General features: G+C 64.3%; 2 protein-coding genes across 3 annotated transcripts; one reads left to right on the forward strand and one right to left on the reverse strand.

Moving 5' to 3' along the window:
• Positions 1–2,047: 2,047 nt before the first annotated feature.
• Positions 2,048–5,431, forward strand: LOC119709378 (chromobox protein homolog 8-like). Its single transcript, XM_038157082.1, is given in 6 exon segments — positions 2,048–2,180; positions 2,522–2,565; positions 2,742–2,807; positions 2,906–2,972; positions 3,123–3,500; positions 3,502–5,431. Coding segments are annotated over 6 exon segments (1,077 nt in total). The 5' UTR covers positions 2,048–2,111; the 3' UTR covers positions 3,955–5,431.
• Positions 5,432–10,184: 4,753 nt separating this feature from the next.
• LOC119709430 (chromobox protein homolog 2-like) lies at positions 10,185–15,020 on the reverse strand. 2 transcript variants are annotated; one of them, XM_038157181.1, is made up of 5 exons: positions 14,949–15,020; positions 14,824–14,867; positions 14,249–14,314; positions 12,721–12,790; positions 10,185–12,485 (listed from the first exon to the last, which is right to left on the reverse strand). In XM_038157181.1, exons 1-5 carry the CDS (start codon positions 15,018–15,020, stop codon positions 11,142–11,144), a joined length of 1,596 nt encoding a protein of 531 aa, XP_038013109.1. In that variant the 3' UTR covers positions 10,185–11,141. The 2 variants fall into 2 exon arrangements, with proteins under 2 accessions (XP_038013109.1, XP_038013108.1); XM_038157180.1 differs by lacking the exon at positions 14,949–15,020 and having other exon boundaries at positions 14,249–14,841.
• Positions 15,021–15,030: the final 10 nt, after the last annotated feature.

Below are 15,030 nucleotides of genomic sequence, written 5' to 3' on the forward strand. Positions count from 1 at the left end.
GGGCTCGCGTGTGGCGTCGGTACCGGGCGGCACGGCCTCGGATCCGCCGTTCCAACGTGCACCGAGGACACGGACACGGCCAAGGTGCCGGGCGGACACCGGCTCGCTCGGGGCTGCGGCAGCTCCACGGCCACGGGAACGGGCGCCCGTCGTGCCGGGGGACGCGATCAGCATCCGACCCGCAGCCCCCCGCCGCCGCCGGGCCGTGCGCCGGTGCCGACGGCTCTGTGCGCCGCGAAGCACCTTCCCGGGAGCGGGGTCCAGTGGGCCGCGCCCACGCCGATTCACGAGTCGCCCCGCGACCGGCCTTAATTAACAACGATTAATTCGGCATTAACGAAAAACTTCCCGGGACGCGGCTCGCCGTGGGCCGGGAGACCGCGGAGGCTGCGCTTCCCTCCGGCCCGGCCGCGCCGCGCAGAACTCGCGTGTCGCGAAGGCTCCCGCGGCCGCGGGGTTTCGGGCGCGGGGTGGGAGAGCACGGAGCCGCGGAGCGGGAATCTCCCGCCTCCTCCCGGGAGCGAGGTTTCGCTTCGGCCGGGGGCGGCGGGAGGAGGGATCTGCCCACGGACACCCGACCCCCGCGTGGAGCCGTGCGGGTCCGGGTGTCGGCGCTCCCCGCAGGGTCCCGAAGCCCCACTCGTGTCCGCCCTTGGAGGTCCCTGCCCGCTCGGGGGACACGGCGGCGGGCAGGATCCCCGGGAAACCACGCTCCTCGGGCTGCGAGCAACGCCGGTGCCCTCCGGTCCCGGCGCCCCCCGGGCGGCTCCCCCAGCCGGGGGAAGGGAAGGGAAGGGTCTCGCAGCCCCCGGCCCAGGCCGGCGCGGCTGTGGGGGATGCCCTCTCGTTCACCGGAGGGCGGGGGCAGTCGGATCCCCGCGGCCGCTCCGCCGTGGGTTTCCCACGCGTGGCCCGCTGCTGATCGGCTGCGAGCTCCTTAGCGAACGGGAGGACGCGGTGGGGACAGGAGGGAGAGACCCACGGGAGGCTTCGTCTGGGCTCGCCCGCCGTGAACGGCGCCGCAGGAGCCCACTCACGGCCCGCTCCCGGGGCAGCTCCCAGCGGAGGCGCTGCCCACGGACACGGAAAGCGCTTCACTCCGCGGGACCTGGCTGAAAGGCTGCCCGGTCCTCCCGGAGCCTCGCTCCGACAGCGCGGTGGGCTCGGTCCCTGCCCACCTGCGAGAACCGGTCGCGTGGGTCCTCCTGTCTCCCGGAGGCTGCTCCGGTTTCCCGCGACTCTCGCGTGTCTCCGCGGCACCGCGGGGACAAGGTGCTGTCTCCCGACGCCGTGCCGGGGGCCGGAGGCAGAAGAACCGGTGGGGTACCGGCCGGCAGCCTTCCCGGTACCGGCTGGCAGCCTCGCGCCGCAGCCCCGTTCCTACGCCAGTTTGCTGACAGATAACGGGGGAGATGGACCAAATCCCGCGTGGGGCCGTCCCGGTGGCCCCGGGTCACCTCTCCTCGCCCCTGGGACCGCCACCGGGGGCTGCCGGCACAACGGAACCGGCGGCCGCGGTGCCGGGAAGGATTTGCGTTCCCGCAGCGGCAGCGGCGGCGCCGAGCGGCACGCGCGACCGCGTCTGCCCGTGGACTCCTCCGTGGCGCCGCGAGCTCCGCCGCTACCGGGACGGGCGGTTCGCGCGGGAGCGCTCCCACCGGGAGCTGACACCGCTCTCTTTGTCCGACCACCGGTAGGCGGGCCAGGCCGCGCGACCCCCCCCATTCCGCACCGTCCGCGCTCCGCGGAACCCCCCGGCCGGTCCCCGGTGCCGCGGGACCCCGAGCCGCCCGTCCCCGGTGCCGCCACCCCCTTTGTGCCCCGCGCCCCCTCCGCCCCCCGGCACCGCCCCCCGAGCGGGGCGTGGCCGCGGGAGGGCGTGGCGGTGGGCGTGGCGGTGGGCGTGCCCCGCGGGGCCCCCGCCCCGCTCCATCGGGACGCGGCGCACGTCGGTGGGCGGGGCGCGGCGGGGGCCAATGCGGCGCGGGCGGAATATTCCACCCGGCTCCGCGGGGGGGGGGAGGCGGGCGGGCGCGGTGACGTCAGCGGGCGGAGTATTATGGTCTGGGCTGCGGCGGGGCCGGCCCTGCGCTGCGAGCGGCCGCGTAAACATGGAGCTCTCGGCCGTCGGGGAGCGCGTCTTCGCGGCCGAGGCCCTGCTCAAGCGCCGCATCCGCAAGGTACGTACCCCTCCCCGGGCGCCCCCCGAGCCCCCCGGCCCGCTGCGGGCCGCGCTGCCTCCCCCCGCCCCGCTGCGCTCCGCCGCTCCCGCGCCCCGCGCCTGAGGGGGGGCGGCGGCGGAGCCGTGAGGGGGCTGCGTGAAATCCGCGAGGGGGCTGCGTGAAATCCGCGTTATTTCTCATTGTTCGTCCCCCCCGCTGCCCCCTCCCGGGCCGTGCCGCGCTCCCTGCCCGGGGCGGTGCGGGGGGACCTTTGTTGCGGGGAGGTTTGTCGCGGTTTGTCGCGGTCTGTCGCGGGTTTCGCTCCACGCGTATTTATTTCCCTCGCTTGCCATCCGCAGGGCCGCATGGAGTATCTGGTCAAATGGAAGGGCTGGTCGCAGAAGTAAGTGGCCCGTGGGGCCGCGGGGGGCTGCGGCGGGGGCCGGGGGGAGGCTGGCTGCACCCCCTGCTCTCCCTTTGTGCCGGAACCAGAACCTTTATGCCCCTGGTTTATTATTTTATTTGTCTCGCTCCCTCCTGGCTCCTCATCCTGTTCCCTGTCTCCCGCCTTGCCGCCAGGTACAGCACTTGGGAGCCCGAGGAGAACATCCTGGATGCCCGGCTGCTCGCAGCCTTCGAGGAGAGGTACAAGGCCTTTACTAGCCGTAGCAGTCGCGCTTGTAAATATGTTGCTGTCCTGTGGCTATGCTGAATTGAAGCTTTGGTTCTTTTAACACCTCTAGGGAGCGAGAAATGGAGCTTTACGGGCCCAAAAAGCGAGGCCCCAAGCCCAAAACCTTCCTGCTAAAGGTAAGGAGGCCGGAGCCCGCGGGCCGGAGCGGGGGTCCCTCTGCGGCCCCCTCGGAGGACGCTCCCCTCGAAGGTGGCCTCTCGTGAGTTGCAGTCGCACGGCCGGATGGCGGGATAATAAAGTCACCGGGTGATTTATCTTCTTTGCAGGCCCAGGCGAAAGCCAAAGCCAAAACCTATGAATTCCGCAGCGACTCTTCCAGGGGGATCCGGGTGCCGTACCCTGGCAGGTCCCCCCAGGAGCTGGGCTCCACGTCCCGGGCTAGGGAAGGACTGAGAAACATAGCCCTGGCCCCCCAGGGCAGCTCCAGCAGCAGCAGCACCCCCAAGGCAGACGGCATCCGGGAGCGGGTGATCCGCGTGGAGGAGAAGCCCGGAGAGACCCCCAAAAAGAGAGGCCCGAAGCCCAGGAAGGAGCTCTACAAGGACCTTGCGGAGACTCTGGATGCCTCCAAGAGGAAACTGGGGGACCCGGGGGACAAGGTGGGGGACTACCTGAAGGCCAGGAAGATGGAGGAGGCGGCGGCGGCGGGGGGCAGCCAAGTTCGGCTCGGGACACAGCGTGATCCAGCTGGCCCGGCGGCAGGAGCCCGACCTGCCCGGCGCCCTGCCCGGCCCCACCCGCGCCGAGGCGGGGCCCGAGGCCTTCCCCCCGCGCCTGGCCAAGCACCGTGCGGACTTCCTGGACGCCAAGGGCCAGGGGGGGCTGGACCCCGGCGGGCCCAAGCTGCTGCACGGCGCCGTCAGCCCGGGGGCCGTGGGCGGCCTGTACCGCGACGGCGTGGGGGGCCCGGCGGGGCGGCCCTCGCTCATCGCCAGGATCCCCGTCTCCAGGATCCTGGGCGACCCCGAGGAGGAGTCCTGGAGCCCCTCTCTCAACAACCTGGAGAAGGTGGTGGTAACTGATGTGACCTCTAACTTTTTGACCGTCACCATCAAGGAGAGCAGCACGGACCAAGGATTCTTTAAGGAGAAGCGATGAGTTTGGTGGAGGTGGTGCTGGGGTTTTCTTCAGTCAGATCCAGACAAAAGCTTGGTAGAGCTTGGTGGTCCTCTCTTTTTTTTTTCTTTTTTTTTTTTTTTTTCTTTTTTTTTTTTCTTTAATTTTTTTTCTTTTGTTTTTTGGTCCTGGAGAGAATTTAGAAACTGTCCTAAATTCATTAACTCATTCTTTTGTTTTGTTTTGGTTTTGTTGTTTTTTTTTTTTCACGTCTTACATTTCGTTGGAAAGATTATCTCTAGAGTTATATTTTCTATTAGATGTAAATATGTTATTTAAGAAAAAATGCTTATATATATATATCTATATATATATATTTCAACTCTGAGTTGTTTTATTTAAATGGAGACAGCAGTGACTGCTCAGTTGCTCCTACAAGGGACAATAAAACTGGGAGCTGGCGCGTTCCCGCCTCTGCCGCAGGAGCCGGTGTACATAGCGGTGTTCATAGCTACGTCTGTGCTGGTTTTTTAGCTGTTCTTTTTCACAGGATGCTGTGGGTGGCGGAGGGGCGCCTGTGGCTCCCCCGCGGGGCCGAGTGCCCGCGTTTCTCGATTGTCATTTGAGGTGTTGCTTGTACAATCAAGTGTGCTGTGTCCAGGACTGTTGCCCTCGAGAGTTGACGTGAGCACTTGAATTCACGGTGTTGTTGGGGATGGGGTGTTTCCAGGCTGACAAAAAAAGTCATGTTGCTACAGAGTCGGGGCGGGGAAAAGCAGAAATCCATAAAAAGGCTAAAAGTGTTGGAGTGTTAACTTGAATTCCCTTTTCTTGCGGAGGAGAGGGGTTGGCGTGTGCGAGGTTCCCGAGGGGTGACACTGAAATGCACTTTAATAGAGTTGTGGGAGCAGCTGTGGGAGACGGGGCTGAGCTGAGTATATCTGTTTTCATTTTGTCTGGTCGCTTGATTCTGTTCCCCCACCCACTAAAAACAAAAAACCCCAACAAAACCCCCCTCTGTTTACATTCCTGAAATGCCAGAGAGGTTGGGGAGGGAACGTCTCACTGCCCATATTTAGTTACTTTATTCTGCTGCAGAAAGTGAATTATTATTATTATTATTATTATTTTTATTCCCGATCACGGTTTACTTCAGACTGTTGGAAGACTCCTGATAAAGTGTTTTGTAGTACCCACATCCCTGACGGATCCCAGGGCCACCTTTATGCGTTCAGGGACAATAAACATTTCCCTTTCCTTGCGGTGCTTAAACCAGAGCCAAGAGGCGAGATATTCCTGTGCGGGGCAGCCCCGCCGCCTCGCGTGGATTTAGTGCTGGATGTGCCCGTGGGATTCCTCCCTGGCTGGGATCCGGAGCTGGGATTCCTCCCAGGGCTGGGATCCGGAGCTGGGATTCCTCCCAGGGCTGGGATCCGGAGCTGGGATTCCTCTCGGAGTTGGGATCCGGAGCTGGGATTCCTCCCTGGGCTGGGATCCGGAGCTGGGATTCCTCCCTGGGCTGGGATCCGGAGCTGGGATTCCTCCCTGGGCTGGGATCCGGAGCTGGGATTCCTCCCTGGGCTGGGATCCAGAGCTGGGATTCCTCCCTGGGCTGGGATCCGGAGCTGGGATTCCTCCCTGGGCTGGGATCCGGAGCTGGGATTCCTTCCGCGGTTGGGATCTGCAGCTGGGATTCCTCTCTGGCTGGGATCTGGAGCTGGGATCCGCAGCTGGGGTTCCTCCCGTGGCTGGGATCCACAGCTGGGATCTGGAGCTGGGATTCCTCCCAGGGCTGGGATTCCTCTCTGGCTGGGATCTGCAGCTGGGATCCGCAGCTGGGATTCCTCGCTGGCTGGGATCTGGAGCTGGGATTCCTCCCTGGCTGGGCTGGGAGGCTCTGGGGCCCTGGCCGAGCTGCAGCAGTGTGGCCGGGCTGTGGCCGGGCTGTGGCAGGTGCCCTGTCCTCACGCCTGGCCCTGGCAGCCGCGGCACGGGAAGCACGGGCAGTGCCCGAGGGCTGCGGCTGAGCCGGGGCCCCTGTCCTGAGCCCCCGAAAGGCCCCGGCCCGGGGGGCTGGCGTGGGCTGAGGGCAGGGCTGGGCAAGGGCCATCTCTGCTCAGGGCCCTCAGGCAGCTTCACCTGGCCCTGTCCCTTCCCCGTCCCTCTTCTGGGAGCCATGGGCTGCCTGGCAGGATGCTGGATCGGCTGTGCGAAGGGAGCCATCGTGTCTGACAGTTCCCAGTTTGTCTTTCCTTTCTTCCTTTTCCTATTTTTTTAAGACATCTTTTGTAAAATTGAGATTTTTAACTCGGTTTGCACCGAGAGCCGATGCGTCGGTTCCGGTGCTGTTGGAGGATGAGGAGGGGGTTGAGCTGTTGGTGCTCCTGCTGCCGCCGAGGCCGGAGGATGCTTCCCTTTGCGAGGAGCCCGGAGCCGCTCCCGCCCCGCTGGGGCTTCGCTGCCGCCCGGTGTCCGTGTGTCCGGCACACCCGGGGCGAGCCGTACCCGTGGGTGTGTCCGTGTGTCTGTACATAGCGCCGTGTACCCCGCGTGTGTGTGTGTGTGTGCGGGCGCGTGCGTGCGGATTGTTTCAATCTAAGACTTGTACAAAAACCGTTTGGCTAAATCTCAGTCTCGGAAGTGAAGCTTAACTACGTGTCTTCTGCCAGCCGTGAATGTCCGTATGAGACCCGCTTTTTATGTCGGTTTAAATATATACTTTGTAAATAGAAACGTGTCTGCCTTCCCTTTGTGGCCCTGGGGTGCCTGGGGGGACCGCGGGCTGCGCCGGGGCCCCGACGGGGCGGGTGGCCCTGCGGCCGTTCCTCCCGGGGCCGGGGGCAGGCGGAGGCTCCCCGGCCGCGGATGTCGCTGGTCTGGGCGCCCCCCGGGGGTCCCGCGGTGCCCTGAGGGGGCGGCGGCGGCCGCCGGGAGCGGCTCCGCTCCGAGGAACGGCGCCGGGGCTGCCGCCCGGTACCGGGGCCGGCCCGGCCCGCGGCGCTCCGCCCTTCCGACGGCTCGGGCCGGTCGGGCCGCGGCGGCCGCTGCCCGTCGAGCCCGGCCTTTGTGTGCGAGCGCGGCCCGGCGGCCCGGGGGCTCCGTGTCCTCATTAACCTCCTTTCTCCGCTCGGGCGGGTGGGGCGCGGACCCCGCGCCGCGGGAGCCGCCAGCGCGGGCACGGCGGGGGGAATCCGCACAATGGCGCCTTTCTCCGCCGGCCCGGCGGGGGGGCCCGTTCACACGGGCCGCGGGGCCCCAAGGCGGCCGGGGCCGGGCCGGGGGCGTTCGGCCGGCGGGGCTCGGCTCCCGCCCGACGGCGGCACCGACGGCACCGCCCGCGCCCTTCCGCGGCCGCGCGGCGCCCTCCGCAGGCTGGCCCGGCCCCGGTTCCTGTCCCGTCCCGGTCCCGCGGGTGCGGCCGGAGGCACCTGAGCTCCGCTCACGGTGCAGGAGCGGCTGCAGCCGCAGCGGAGCCCGGGGCCGGGAGGGGCTGCGTCCGGCACGGAAAGCGGTCTGGTTCCCCGGCTCCGGTTCCCCGGCTCCCGTTCCCTCGCTCCGGTTCCCCCGGCTCCGGTTCCCCCGGCTCCGGTTTCCCGGCTCCGGTCCCAGCCCCGCACGTCCCCAGCCCTCGGCCCGGGCCGGGAACCCGGTGCGGCGGAGAGGGGCCGTCCCCAGGCGGTGCCGGGGGCACGGAGAGGGACGGGGGCGCTCCCGGAGCAGTGACCACACGAGGCTGAAAAGTTTAAAAAAATATTTATTGATATGCTAGAAAAGAAGTGTGGAAAAGCCATACAAACCCCCCCCCCCCCCCCCGACGTAACCGTTCCCTAGCGTTTCCTGCAAATAAATTAAAAGCAGCCTAGAGCTGGGGGGCTACACTAGCGTTAGTGTCCTGAACACCGGCAAGCTGCTCAAAGAACGTGGCTGAGGGGCCGGGAGGGACGGGGCGCTGCGTGGGGAGCTGGTCCTGCTCCCACAGCACTCACGCTTTCCCAGGGCAATAACATCCCCGACTTTTGTTCTCAGAAAATAAAAGCAAACAAACAGCTGCAGTTTAAAGCAATTGTAAGTGTCATACAGGACCGATTTGGCTCTCTCTTTAATTAAAACGCACAAATCAGAGCACTGACTGGCACAAGTTACAAGAACAATTGTTTGTTTTCACCTATCTCAAATTTCTGTCAGTAAAACCTTTCTCCTGGCTCTGGAGCCCATCACACACAGCTCAGAAACTCAACACAAACCAAACCCCTAAACTATCTCCATCCCTCCGTGTACTCCTGGGATTTTTTTTTTTTTTTTTTGGTACAAAATAGATATATAAAAATAGACTCAGTTTCTCGGGATGATGGCTGATGGCCACCTCTTCCAGTCCAATGGAAAACAACAAGGATGCTTAACCAGATTACGCCTGGGGAAAATATCCATTCACTACACAAATACTGCAGGACTTTCCACATCGGAAACCCCTTAGAAAATGACAAGTGACAAACCTTTAATTGCCTGTCTGACACCCGGCTGAACATGCCAACCCATAGCAGCAAACTCAGAAAAAAAAAAAGGAATAAAAAAAGGTAGAACTTGAATCCTAACGGTACACAACCAGGGTCTGCAGCGACCAGGGCTCTTCCAGCCCCTGTCCACCAAAGATTCCAGTAAATTCAGCACAGGACGTCTTTGGGAAGCAACTCCCAGCTGCTGGGAGAGCCAAGATCCCGGGACACCGAGCGAGAAAGGGGCTGGGGAAGAAACGCAGAGCGAGACGGCCAGAGAAAAATCCTGGATTATCATTTTCACCATGGTTAGACCTTTGGAATTGAACCAGCTGGTGAGCAAAAGGCACAATAGCGAGCGGTGACAGCGGAGTCCCGTGCTGCTGGAGGGGACACGCCCGGCGAGGCAGGGTGGCACAGGGGGCTGCCCGCTGTGGGGACGCGCGTCCCTTTGCCAGACAGGAACCCGTGGGAGCTGGGACAGCAGGTCTGCAGGGAGCAGCCAGCCCAGAGCTGCTGAGAAGTGCAGCCAGCACTTCACCTGCGCCACAGCTCAGCTCCCGCCCCGCCCTTGGGGCCTGGCCCCTCCTTGGAGCATCTTCAGCCGATTTTCTCCCCCTTGGAGACACCAATCCACATCCTTTTGCTGTAGGCAAGAGCATCCCTGCCCCGCCAGCTTCCCCTCTGGGGGCATTGCTCAGCAGGGCTGGCTGGTGTCCCACTGGGGACCAGGACACCTCTCCCCGTGGGTGTCACCGTGTCCCCGAGACCCTGCGACCACCCTGCTCTGCATAGGCACAAACCTGCGGTGGGACCGGTGCCACAGCCACGGCTGAGATAAGGACGGTCCCAAAGGCACATGGTTATCAGTTTGGATTGGCAAAGGCCAAGTAGCAAACGTTTGGCGTGAAAGCGTCACCCCGTGCTCCCAGAGTCCTGGATTCACCTCCCAGAGCGCTGGCACCCCTGGCACAGCACACACCCTGCCCGGGGCTCTGCTTGCTGCTGGCACAGGCCAACGGGGCCCTGGGGCTCGTTTGGCAAAGTTACAGCAGAAGGGAAACTGCAGACTGTGACATTCTGGCATCACCTGAGAACGACCCCACTGCCACGACTGTGGGGGGCTCTGCCTCAGGGGCCACGAGTACCTGCACCCCCAGGCCGGTCCGAGCACCCACGCTCCTGTGAGCGGCCCTGCCTGGGGCAGAGGGAAATGCCTGCCCTGGTGCCACCTCAGCCACCTGGGGACCCCCAAGCAGTGACCTGCAGGTCAGGTGGAGGGACAGCGGAGCTGTGCAGGGAGCTGCCAGCTGTTCGTCGCCTCTGAGAAAAGGACTCGGCCTCAAGAGAACCAAAATGACCTCGAGTGCTACTAAACTCTGCCTGAACTGCTGCTAATTTTGGCTTCTAGGAGAAACCTGCAGCAGGGAAAACCCTGCAGAGGAAAAGCCATTACTGGGTGCCATTACAAGCCAGAAGGAGCACCCCAGCTGCTGGGGTGGCCGGGGAAGGCGAACGGCTGCTCGGGCGCTCTGCTTCCCTGGGGAACAGCAGCCTGAGGTACCCACTGGCCTCAGCCCTTCTCCCTCCCCACCACTCCAGACCGCCTGTGCAGGTGGCCTTGGCCAGCTTCTGAGCATTCTGGAGCAAAGCACGGATGATCAGCGTGAGTCTAACCCAGGGAGCAGCAGCCCCGGGTGTCCTGGCAGACCCAGCACCAACCCACCTGCTGCTGGAAGGGTTCACACATTCTGCAAGGCCTAAAAAATATCCCCCAGCTCAGTCCCTGTGAGTGCCCGGAACCTGCTGAGCAGGAGGAGGAGATGCTGGCAATGCCAGGATGAGGCACAGGAGTGGCGTGGGGGATCCCTGGGCTGCCCAGAAATTCACGTTCTTCTGGAAATCAAGTCACTGCAGAGAAGCTGGTGGATCTTGCTGGCTCTCAAGGCAGGACTTTCCTCCAGCAGAAAGGAAACGCCCTCCAAAAAAAGCACCTCTGCCACCTGCTCTGTTAGTGGCATCCAGGACTTCACCTATCTGAGAATGGGGCTATTTCCCTCCCTCATGAAAAAAAAAATCCTTAAGAAAAAATGTAAACAATATTTCCCTATCAGCTGGAAACCCCAACAGAAACGCTGTGGGTTTCCCATCATTGGAAATGACCTCGCCCAGGGGGGTGGCTGGGCTGAGTGTACCCTGAAAACCCCCGAATGCAGCCGCCCCCCGCAGCCCCGAGGGCTGGGAGCAGCAGCCGCCTCATTTGGATTGACTTGCAGTTCCCCATGGCTCATAGACAGATCCACAGGAAGCCCGGGAGGATCTCCCAGGTGTAAGACTGTCCCGTGGCAGCTCCACACCCCCCCGAGGCCGGAGAGCTGCGGCCCTTGGCATCTGCTGCTCCCGGGCAGAGACCTGCGGGCAGTGAAGCCTGGCTCGAAACTGGCCAGCCCGAAACCCCGGCAGCAACGGCGCCCCGCTCCCAGAGCACGGCATCGACCACCCCCGCACGGGCACGGCTCCAGAAGAGGACGGAGAGGAGGCAGGGAGGAGATCCAGGACCCGCGGGCAGTTTGGAGCGGGTTTCACTGCGCTATCGGTCCAGCCTGTGCAGACATGAGTTCCAGCAGGTCTCACGAGGGCTCCGCGTTCGCTTGACGAAAAAACACCTGACGGAAGAGCCGGGCAAAGGCGAGGGGGAGGCTGAAGGGCCCTCTCCCTCCTCTCAGGCTCCTGGGCTCAGTATTGCCGCAGGTTGAAAAAGCCGACGCTGGTGGGGGACTCCTTGACCGTCACCGTGATCAGGTTAGCGGTGACATCGGTGACAAAGACGTGCTCAATCAGGCTGCGGGTAGGCTTCCAGTCCTGGCTGGTCTGGATGGAGACAGACATGTTCTGAGCCAGCCCCGGCAGGGAAGCCGATTCCCGGTCCGAATCCGAGCTGGTGTCCTCGCCCGTGCTGGCTTCGGACAGCGCGGAGGCTTTGCGGCTCTCGGCGGCCGCGTGTCCCTCCGGAGCGCCCGCTGAGCCGCCCCTGGCCGAGTCCCTGTCACCTGCCCGGTGCGTCGGCTTCTTGCTCTTGCCTCCGTCCCCCCCTGGGAGCGCAGCGGCACCGGCGGCGTTCAGCCCGGCCCCCGCCGCGCCGCCCTTGGCGCCCTTGGCACCCGCGGTGGCCGCGCCGCCGGCAGAGCCCTTGGCCAGGGCGCCGCAGAGGTGCCGGGGCAGGCTGCTCCCGCCGGCCGCGCTCGGCCCGTTTCTGACGCTCTGCAGGTTCAGAGCCTGCAGGTTCAGCTCCTGGCTGGAGGCGGGCTGGATGCTGGATGCTGAGCTCGACGGCGTCTTGCTGCCGTTGGGCAGCATCTGGCCTCCGGCAGCAAACCCCGATTTCTGCTCCCCTCCGGCGCTGCTGCCGGAAGCCTTCGCGGTTTTGGGTCCCTGTGCGCTCAGCCCCAGCTCCCCGGAGCCTTTCTGGCTCCTCATTTTCAAGTCCAGCCCTAAGCTGCCCTTACTGGCCGCCTGTGCCTTCAGCGCCAGCCTGCCCAGGGCCGAGCTCTCGGCTGCGCCCTGGCTTTGGGACATCCTGTTCATGTAGTGCACGATGGAGCTCTGCCAGCTGATGGCCTGGCTGGGGCTCGCCGAGCCGCTCTTCATCACGTTGGGCAGGTTCTCCACCGATGAGCCGCCCGAGCCGAGCCCAGCCAAGGCGCCCGGTGGATCCTTCAGCATAGCCACGCCTGAGCCCTGCGTGCCGTGCTGGGGCTGCAGCTTCCCCACCAGCTTGGCACTGCCCCCCGCCTCCTTCCGGGACGTTTTCAGCACCTTTGTCAGGTTCACGGTCCTTCGAGCCGCCTTCTGCTCCGGGGGAAGAGGTTTCCGGCCACGCTTCTTCCTGGAAGCGTCCTTCATGTCGGGCTTGGCCACCAGGATCTGAGCTTTCTTCTGCGGCACCGGGTGCGTCTCTCTGCTGCGGGGACCCCTCTTTGCTTCCAGATCACTCTCATCCTCTTCCTCGGAGGAGGAGGAAGAGGAGGACGTGGAGGAAGAGGAGCTGCTTGACTTAGTTTTCATAGGCATCTCTGGCTCCTGCACAGCAACCGAGACAGAGAGAGTTAACAGCAATGACCAAGGAACGGCTGCGGGCACTACAAACCCGCCAGGGTGGCCTGGCCAGGGCCTCAGACATGCCCAGGCTCTCTCTGTGTGCAGCTGATCCTCGGGGATCCCTCAGCTGAGGCTGCGTGCTCGAGGCCACCCCCAAAGCCCGGTGCCTCCAAGGCCAGAGCCCCTCCGGAGCTGCCCCGCCGCCGCTGGCACTCACCACGTTCTTCCTGGGCCTGCCCCGCGGCCGCTTGCCCCTCTTCCGGTTCTGCGCTTCTTTCTCGTGCTCCCTGGAGGAAACAAGGATTAAAGATGACGTTTATGGGGAAGAAAAATCATCTGGGGGAACTGAGGCAGCCAGGTAGCGGTGGGAGAGCATCCCTGTCTGACGGGACCCCGCGGTGTTACCCATCCTAAACCCGGGCCGTCCCCAGCTCCTGGTGACATTTGCCATTTTTCTGGCACACGGGGATCCGGGAAAGGGCAGGATCTGCCCCCAGCCCTGCGGAGCCTTGCTTTGGTTATGCCCCCGCTGTGCTGAGCGTGGCAGAAGCAAAGGCATTCCCTGGAAGCTCAGCGAGTCCCCTCCTTTGCTGGACTCCTTCCACCTCTGCTGCACCTCCTGCTCTGGCCAGGCTGGCCCAGGCCGGGGTGTTTCAGGTCACTGTGCTCATTTCCCAGTTTGTTTAAATGGGATGGTGTTTAGATCTAACACGTCCAGCTGGTTAAGCACCATCCTCTCTGCACTCCAGGTCCCATTCTTGAGAAATAGGGATCCGGAAACCAGTTACAATTGAATCCCATCATAAACGTCAGTGATTTTTATTATTGCTCTGTCAAAGTACTTGGCAGCACTGTGTCTGCCACGGCCAGCTGGCTGCCCCTCTGCCCTGCCAGCGGTTCCTGGGGTGCAGGGCTGTGGAGCCACTGCTGTCCTCAGCCTGGCTCCGGGCAGGAGCACGCACCTGATGGGACAGACACCATCTCCTTCTGCCATCCAGGTGGTTCAGCCTGGAGAGGGCTCTAGGGGGACTTCAGAGCAGCTTCCAGTGCTTAAAGAGGCTCCAAGAGAGCTGGAGAGGGACTTGGGACAAGGGCCTGGAGTGACAGGACACAGGGAATGGCTTCCAACTGACTGAGGGCAGGGTTGGATGGGGGATTAAGAAGAAATTCTTCCCTGTGAGGGTGGTGAGGCCCTGGCACAGGCTGCCCCACCCCTGGTAATGTCCAAGGCCAGGCTGGACAGGACTTGGAGCAGCCTGGGATAGTGGAAATGATGGGGGGGATCGGGAAGGACTTTAAGATCCTTCCTACTCCAAACCATTCTCTACAACTTTCTCCCAGATTTTACTTCCCTCACCCTCCCAGAGCTTCACCCTCCACAAGTTTGCTTTAATGCCTCGCAAGCCCAGGCACCATCTCCCCCCAGGGGTCTGCGGCCACCCCCCAAGCCCAGCCAAGGTCCCTGAGCCCTGGATGGGGACAGGGAGCCCCAGGTCGGTGCCAGGCGCTGCCCCGTTCCCCCGGTGCCCCCAGAGGCCCCAAACGCTCGGGGTCTGCCTGGCCAGGGCACAGCCGTCCTAGGTAGACCTGGACCGACCGTGACTCCGGGGACAAACAAAAGGGCCTGGCCACAAAGGGCCCCGCCAGCTCCAGGCTGTTGTTTCCAACGGCTCCCACCACACGTGCAGCCAATTAGAAGTTAATTGACTTTACAGTTTGCTCAGAAACATTTAGAGTTCGCTCACTTCTTTTGGAAAGCCAGGAGCAGCCGCGGGTCCAGGATGTTCTCCTCAGGCTCCCAGCTGTTGTGCCTGCAACAGAGGACACGGACCGGGTGAGAGCAGGGGCCCGGACCCCCCTCCCGCCGCTCCGGCACCGGGGGCTTCCCCCAGGGACCCCCGCGCCCGGCACGGGCCGGGGCATGCCGGTACCGGGGGCCGGCACAGCCGGGGGGCGGGCAGGGCAGAGGGGCCGGGGGAGGGAGGGAGATCGGGAAGGGGCGGCCACGCCGCCGCGGGGCGAGGCGAGCCCCGCGCATCCCGGGGGAGCTCCGGTTTCAGCAGAGCGGCCGCGGGGCCGGCGCGGCCGGGGGGGGTGCGGCGGCTCCGGGGGGGCTGCACCGGCCCGGGGAGGGGGGAGCGGAGCCCCACGCGGTGGCGGGGAGGGCCCGGCCGCGGCCGCGCTTATTTGTAAACAAAAGGAGCGGCACGACCCAAACAAAAGCGGCCGGGCGGGCGGTACCCGCGCCCCGCTCCGCAGCGCATGGTTCCGCGACCCGCGCAGCCCCGCGCCGCGCCCCGCACCGCGCCGCCCCGCTCACTTGGAGGACCAGCCTCGCCACTTGACCAGGTACTCCAGCTTGCCCTGCGGAGAGAGACGGGAGAGGGGCGTTAGCGGCGGCGGGGGGCGCGGGGAGAGCCGGGGCGCGGGGGCGGCGGGTCCCACCTTGCGGAGCCGCTTGCTGAGGATGCACTCGGCGGCGAAGACCTGCTCTCCCACGCTGCTCAGCTCCTCCATGGCCCCGGCC

Source organism: Motacilla alba, chromosome 18 (assembly GCF_015832195.1).
Source record: "Motacilla alba alba isolate MOTALB_02 chromosome 18, Motacilla_alba_V1.0_pri, whole genome shotgun sequence".
In the NCBI taxonomy this organism is placed as follows: Eukaryota; Metazoa; Chordata; class Aves; order Passeriformes; family Motacillidae; genus Motacilla; species Motacilla alba.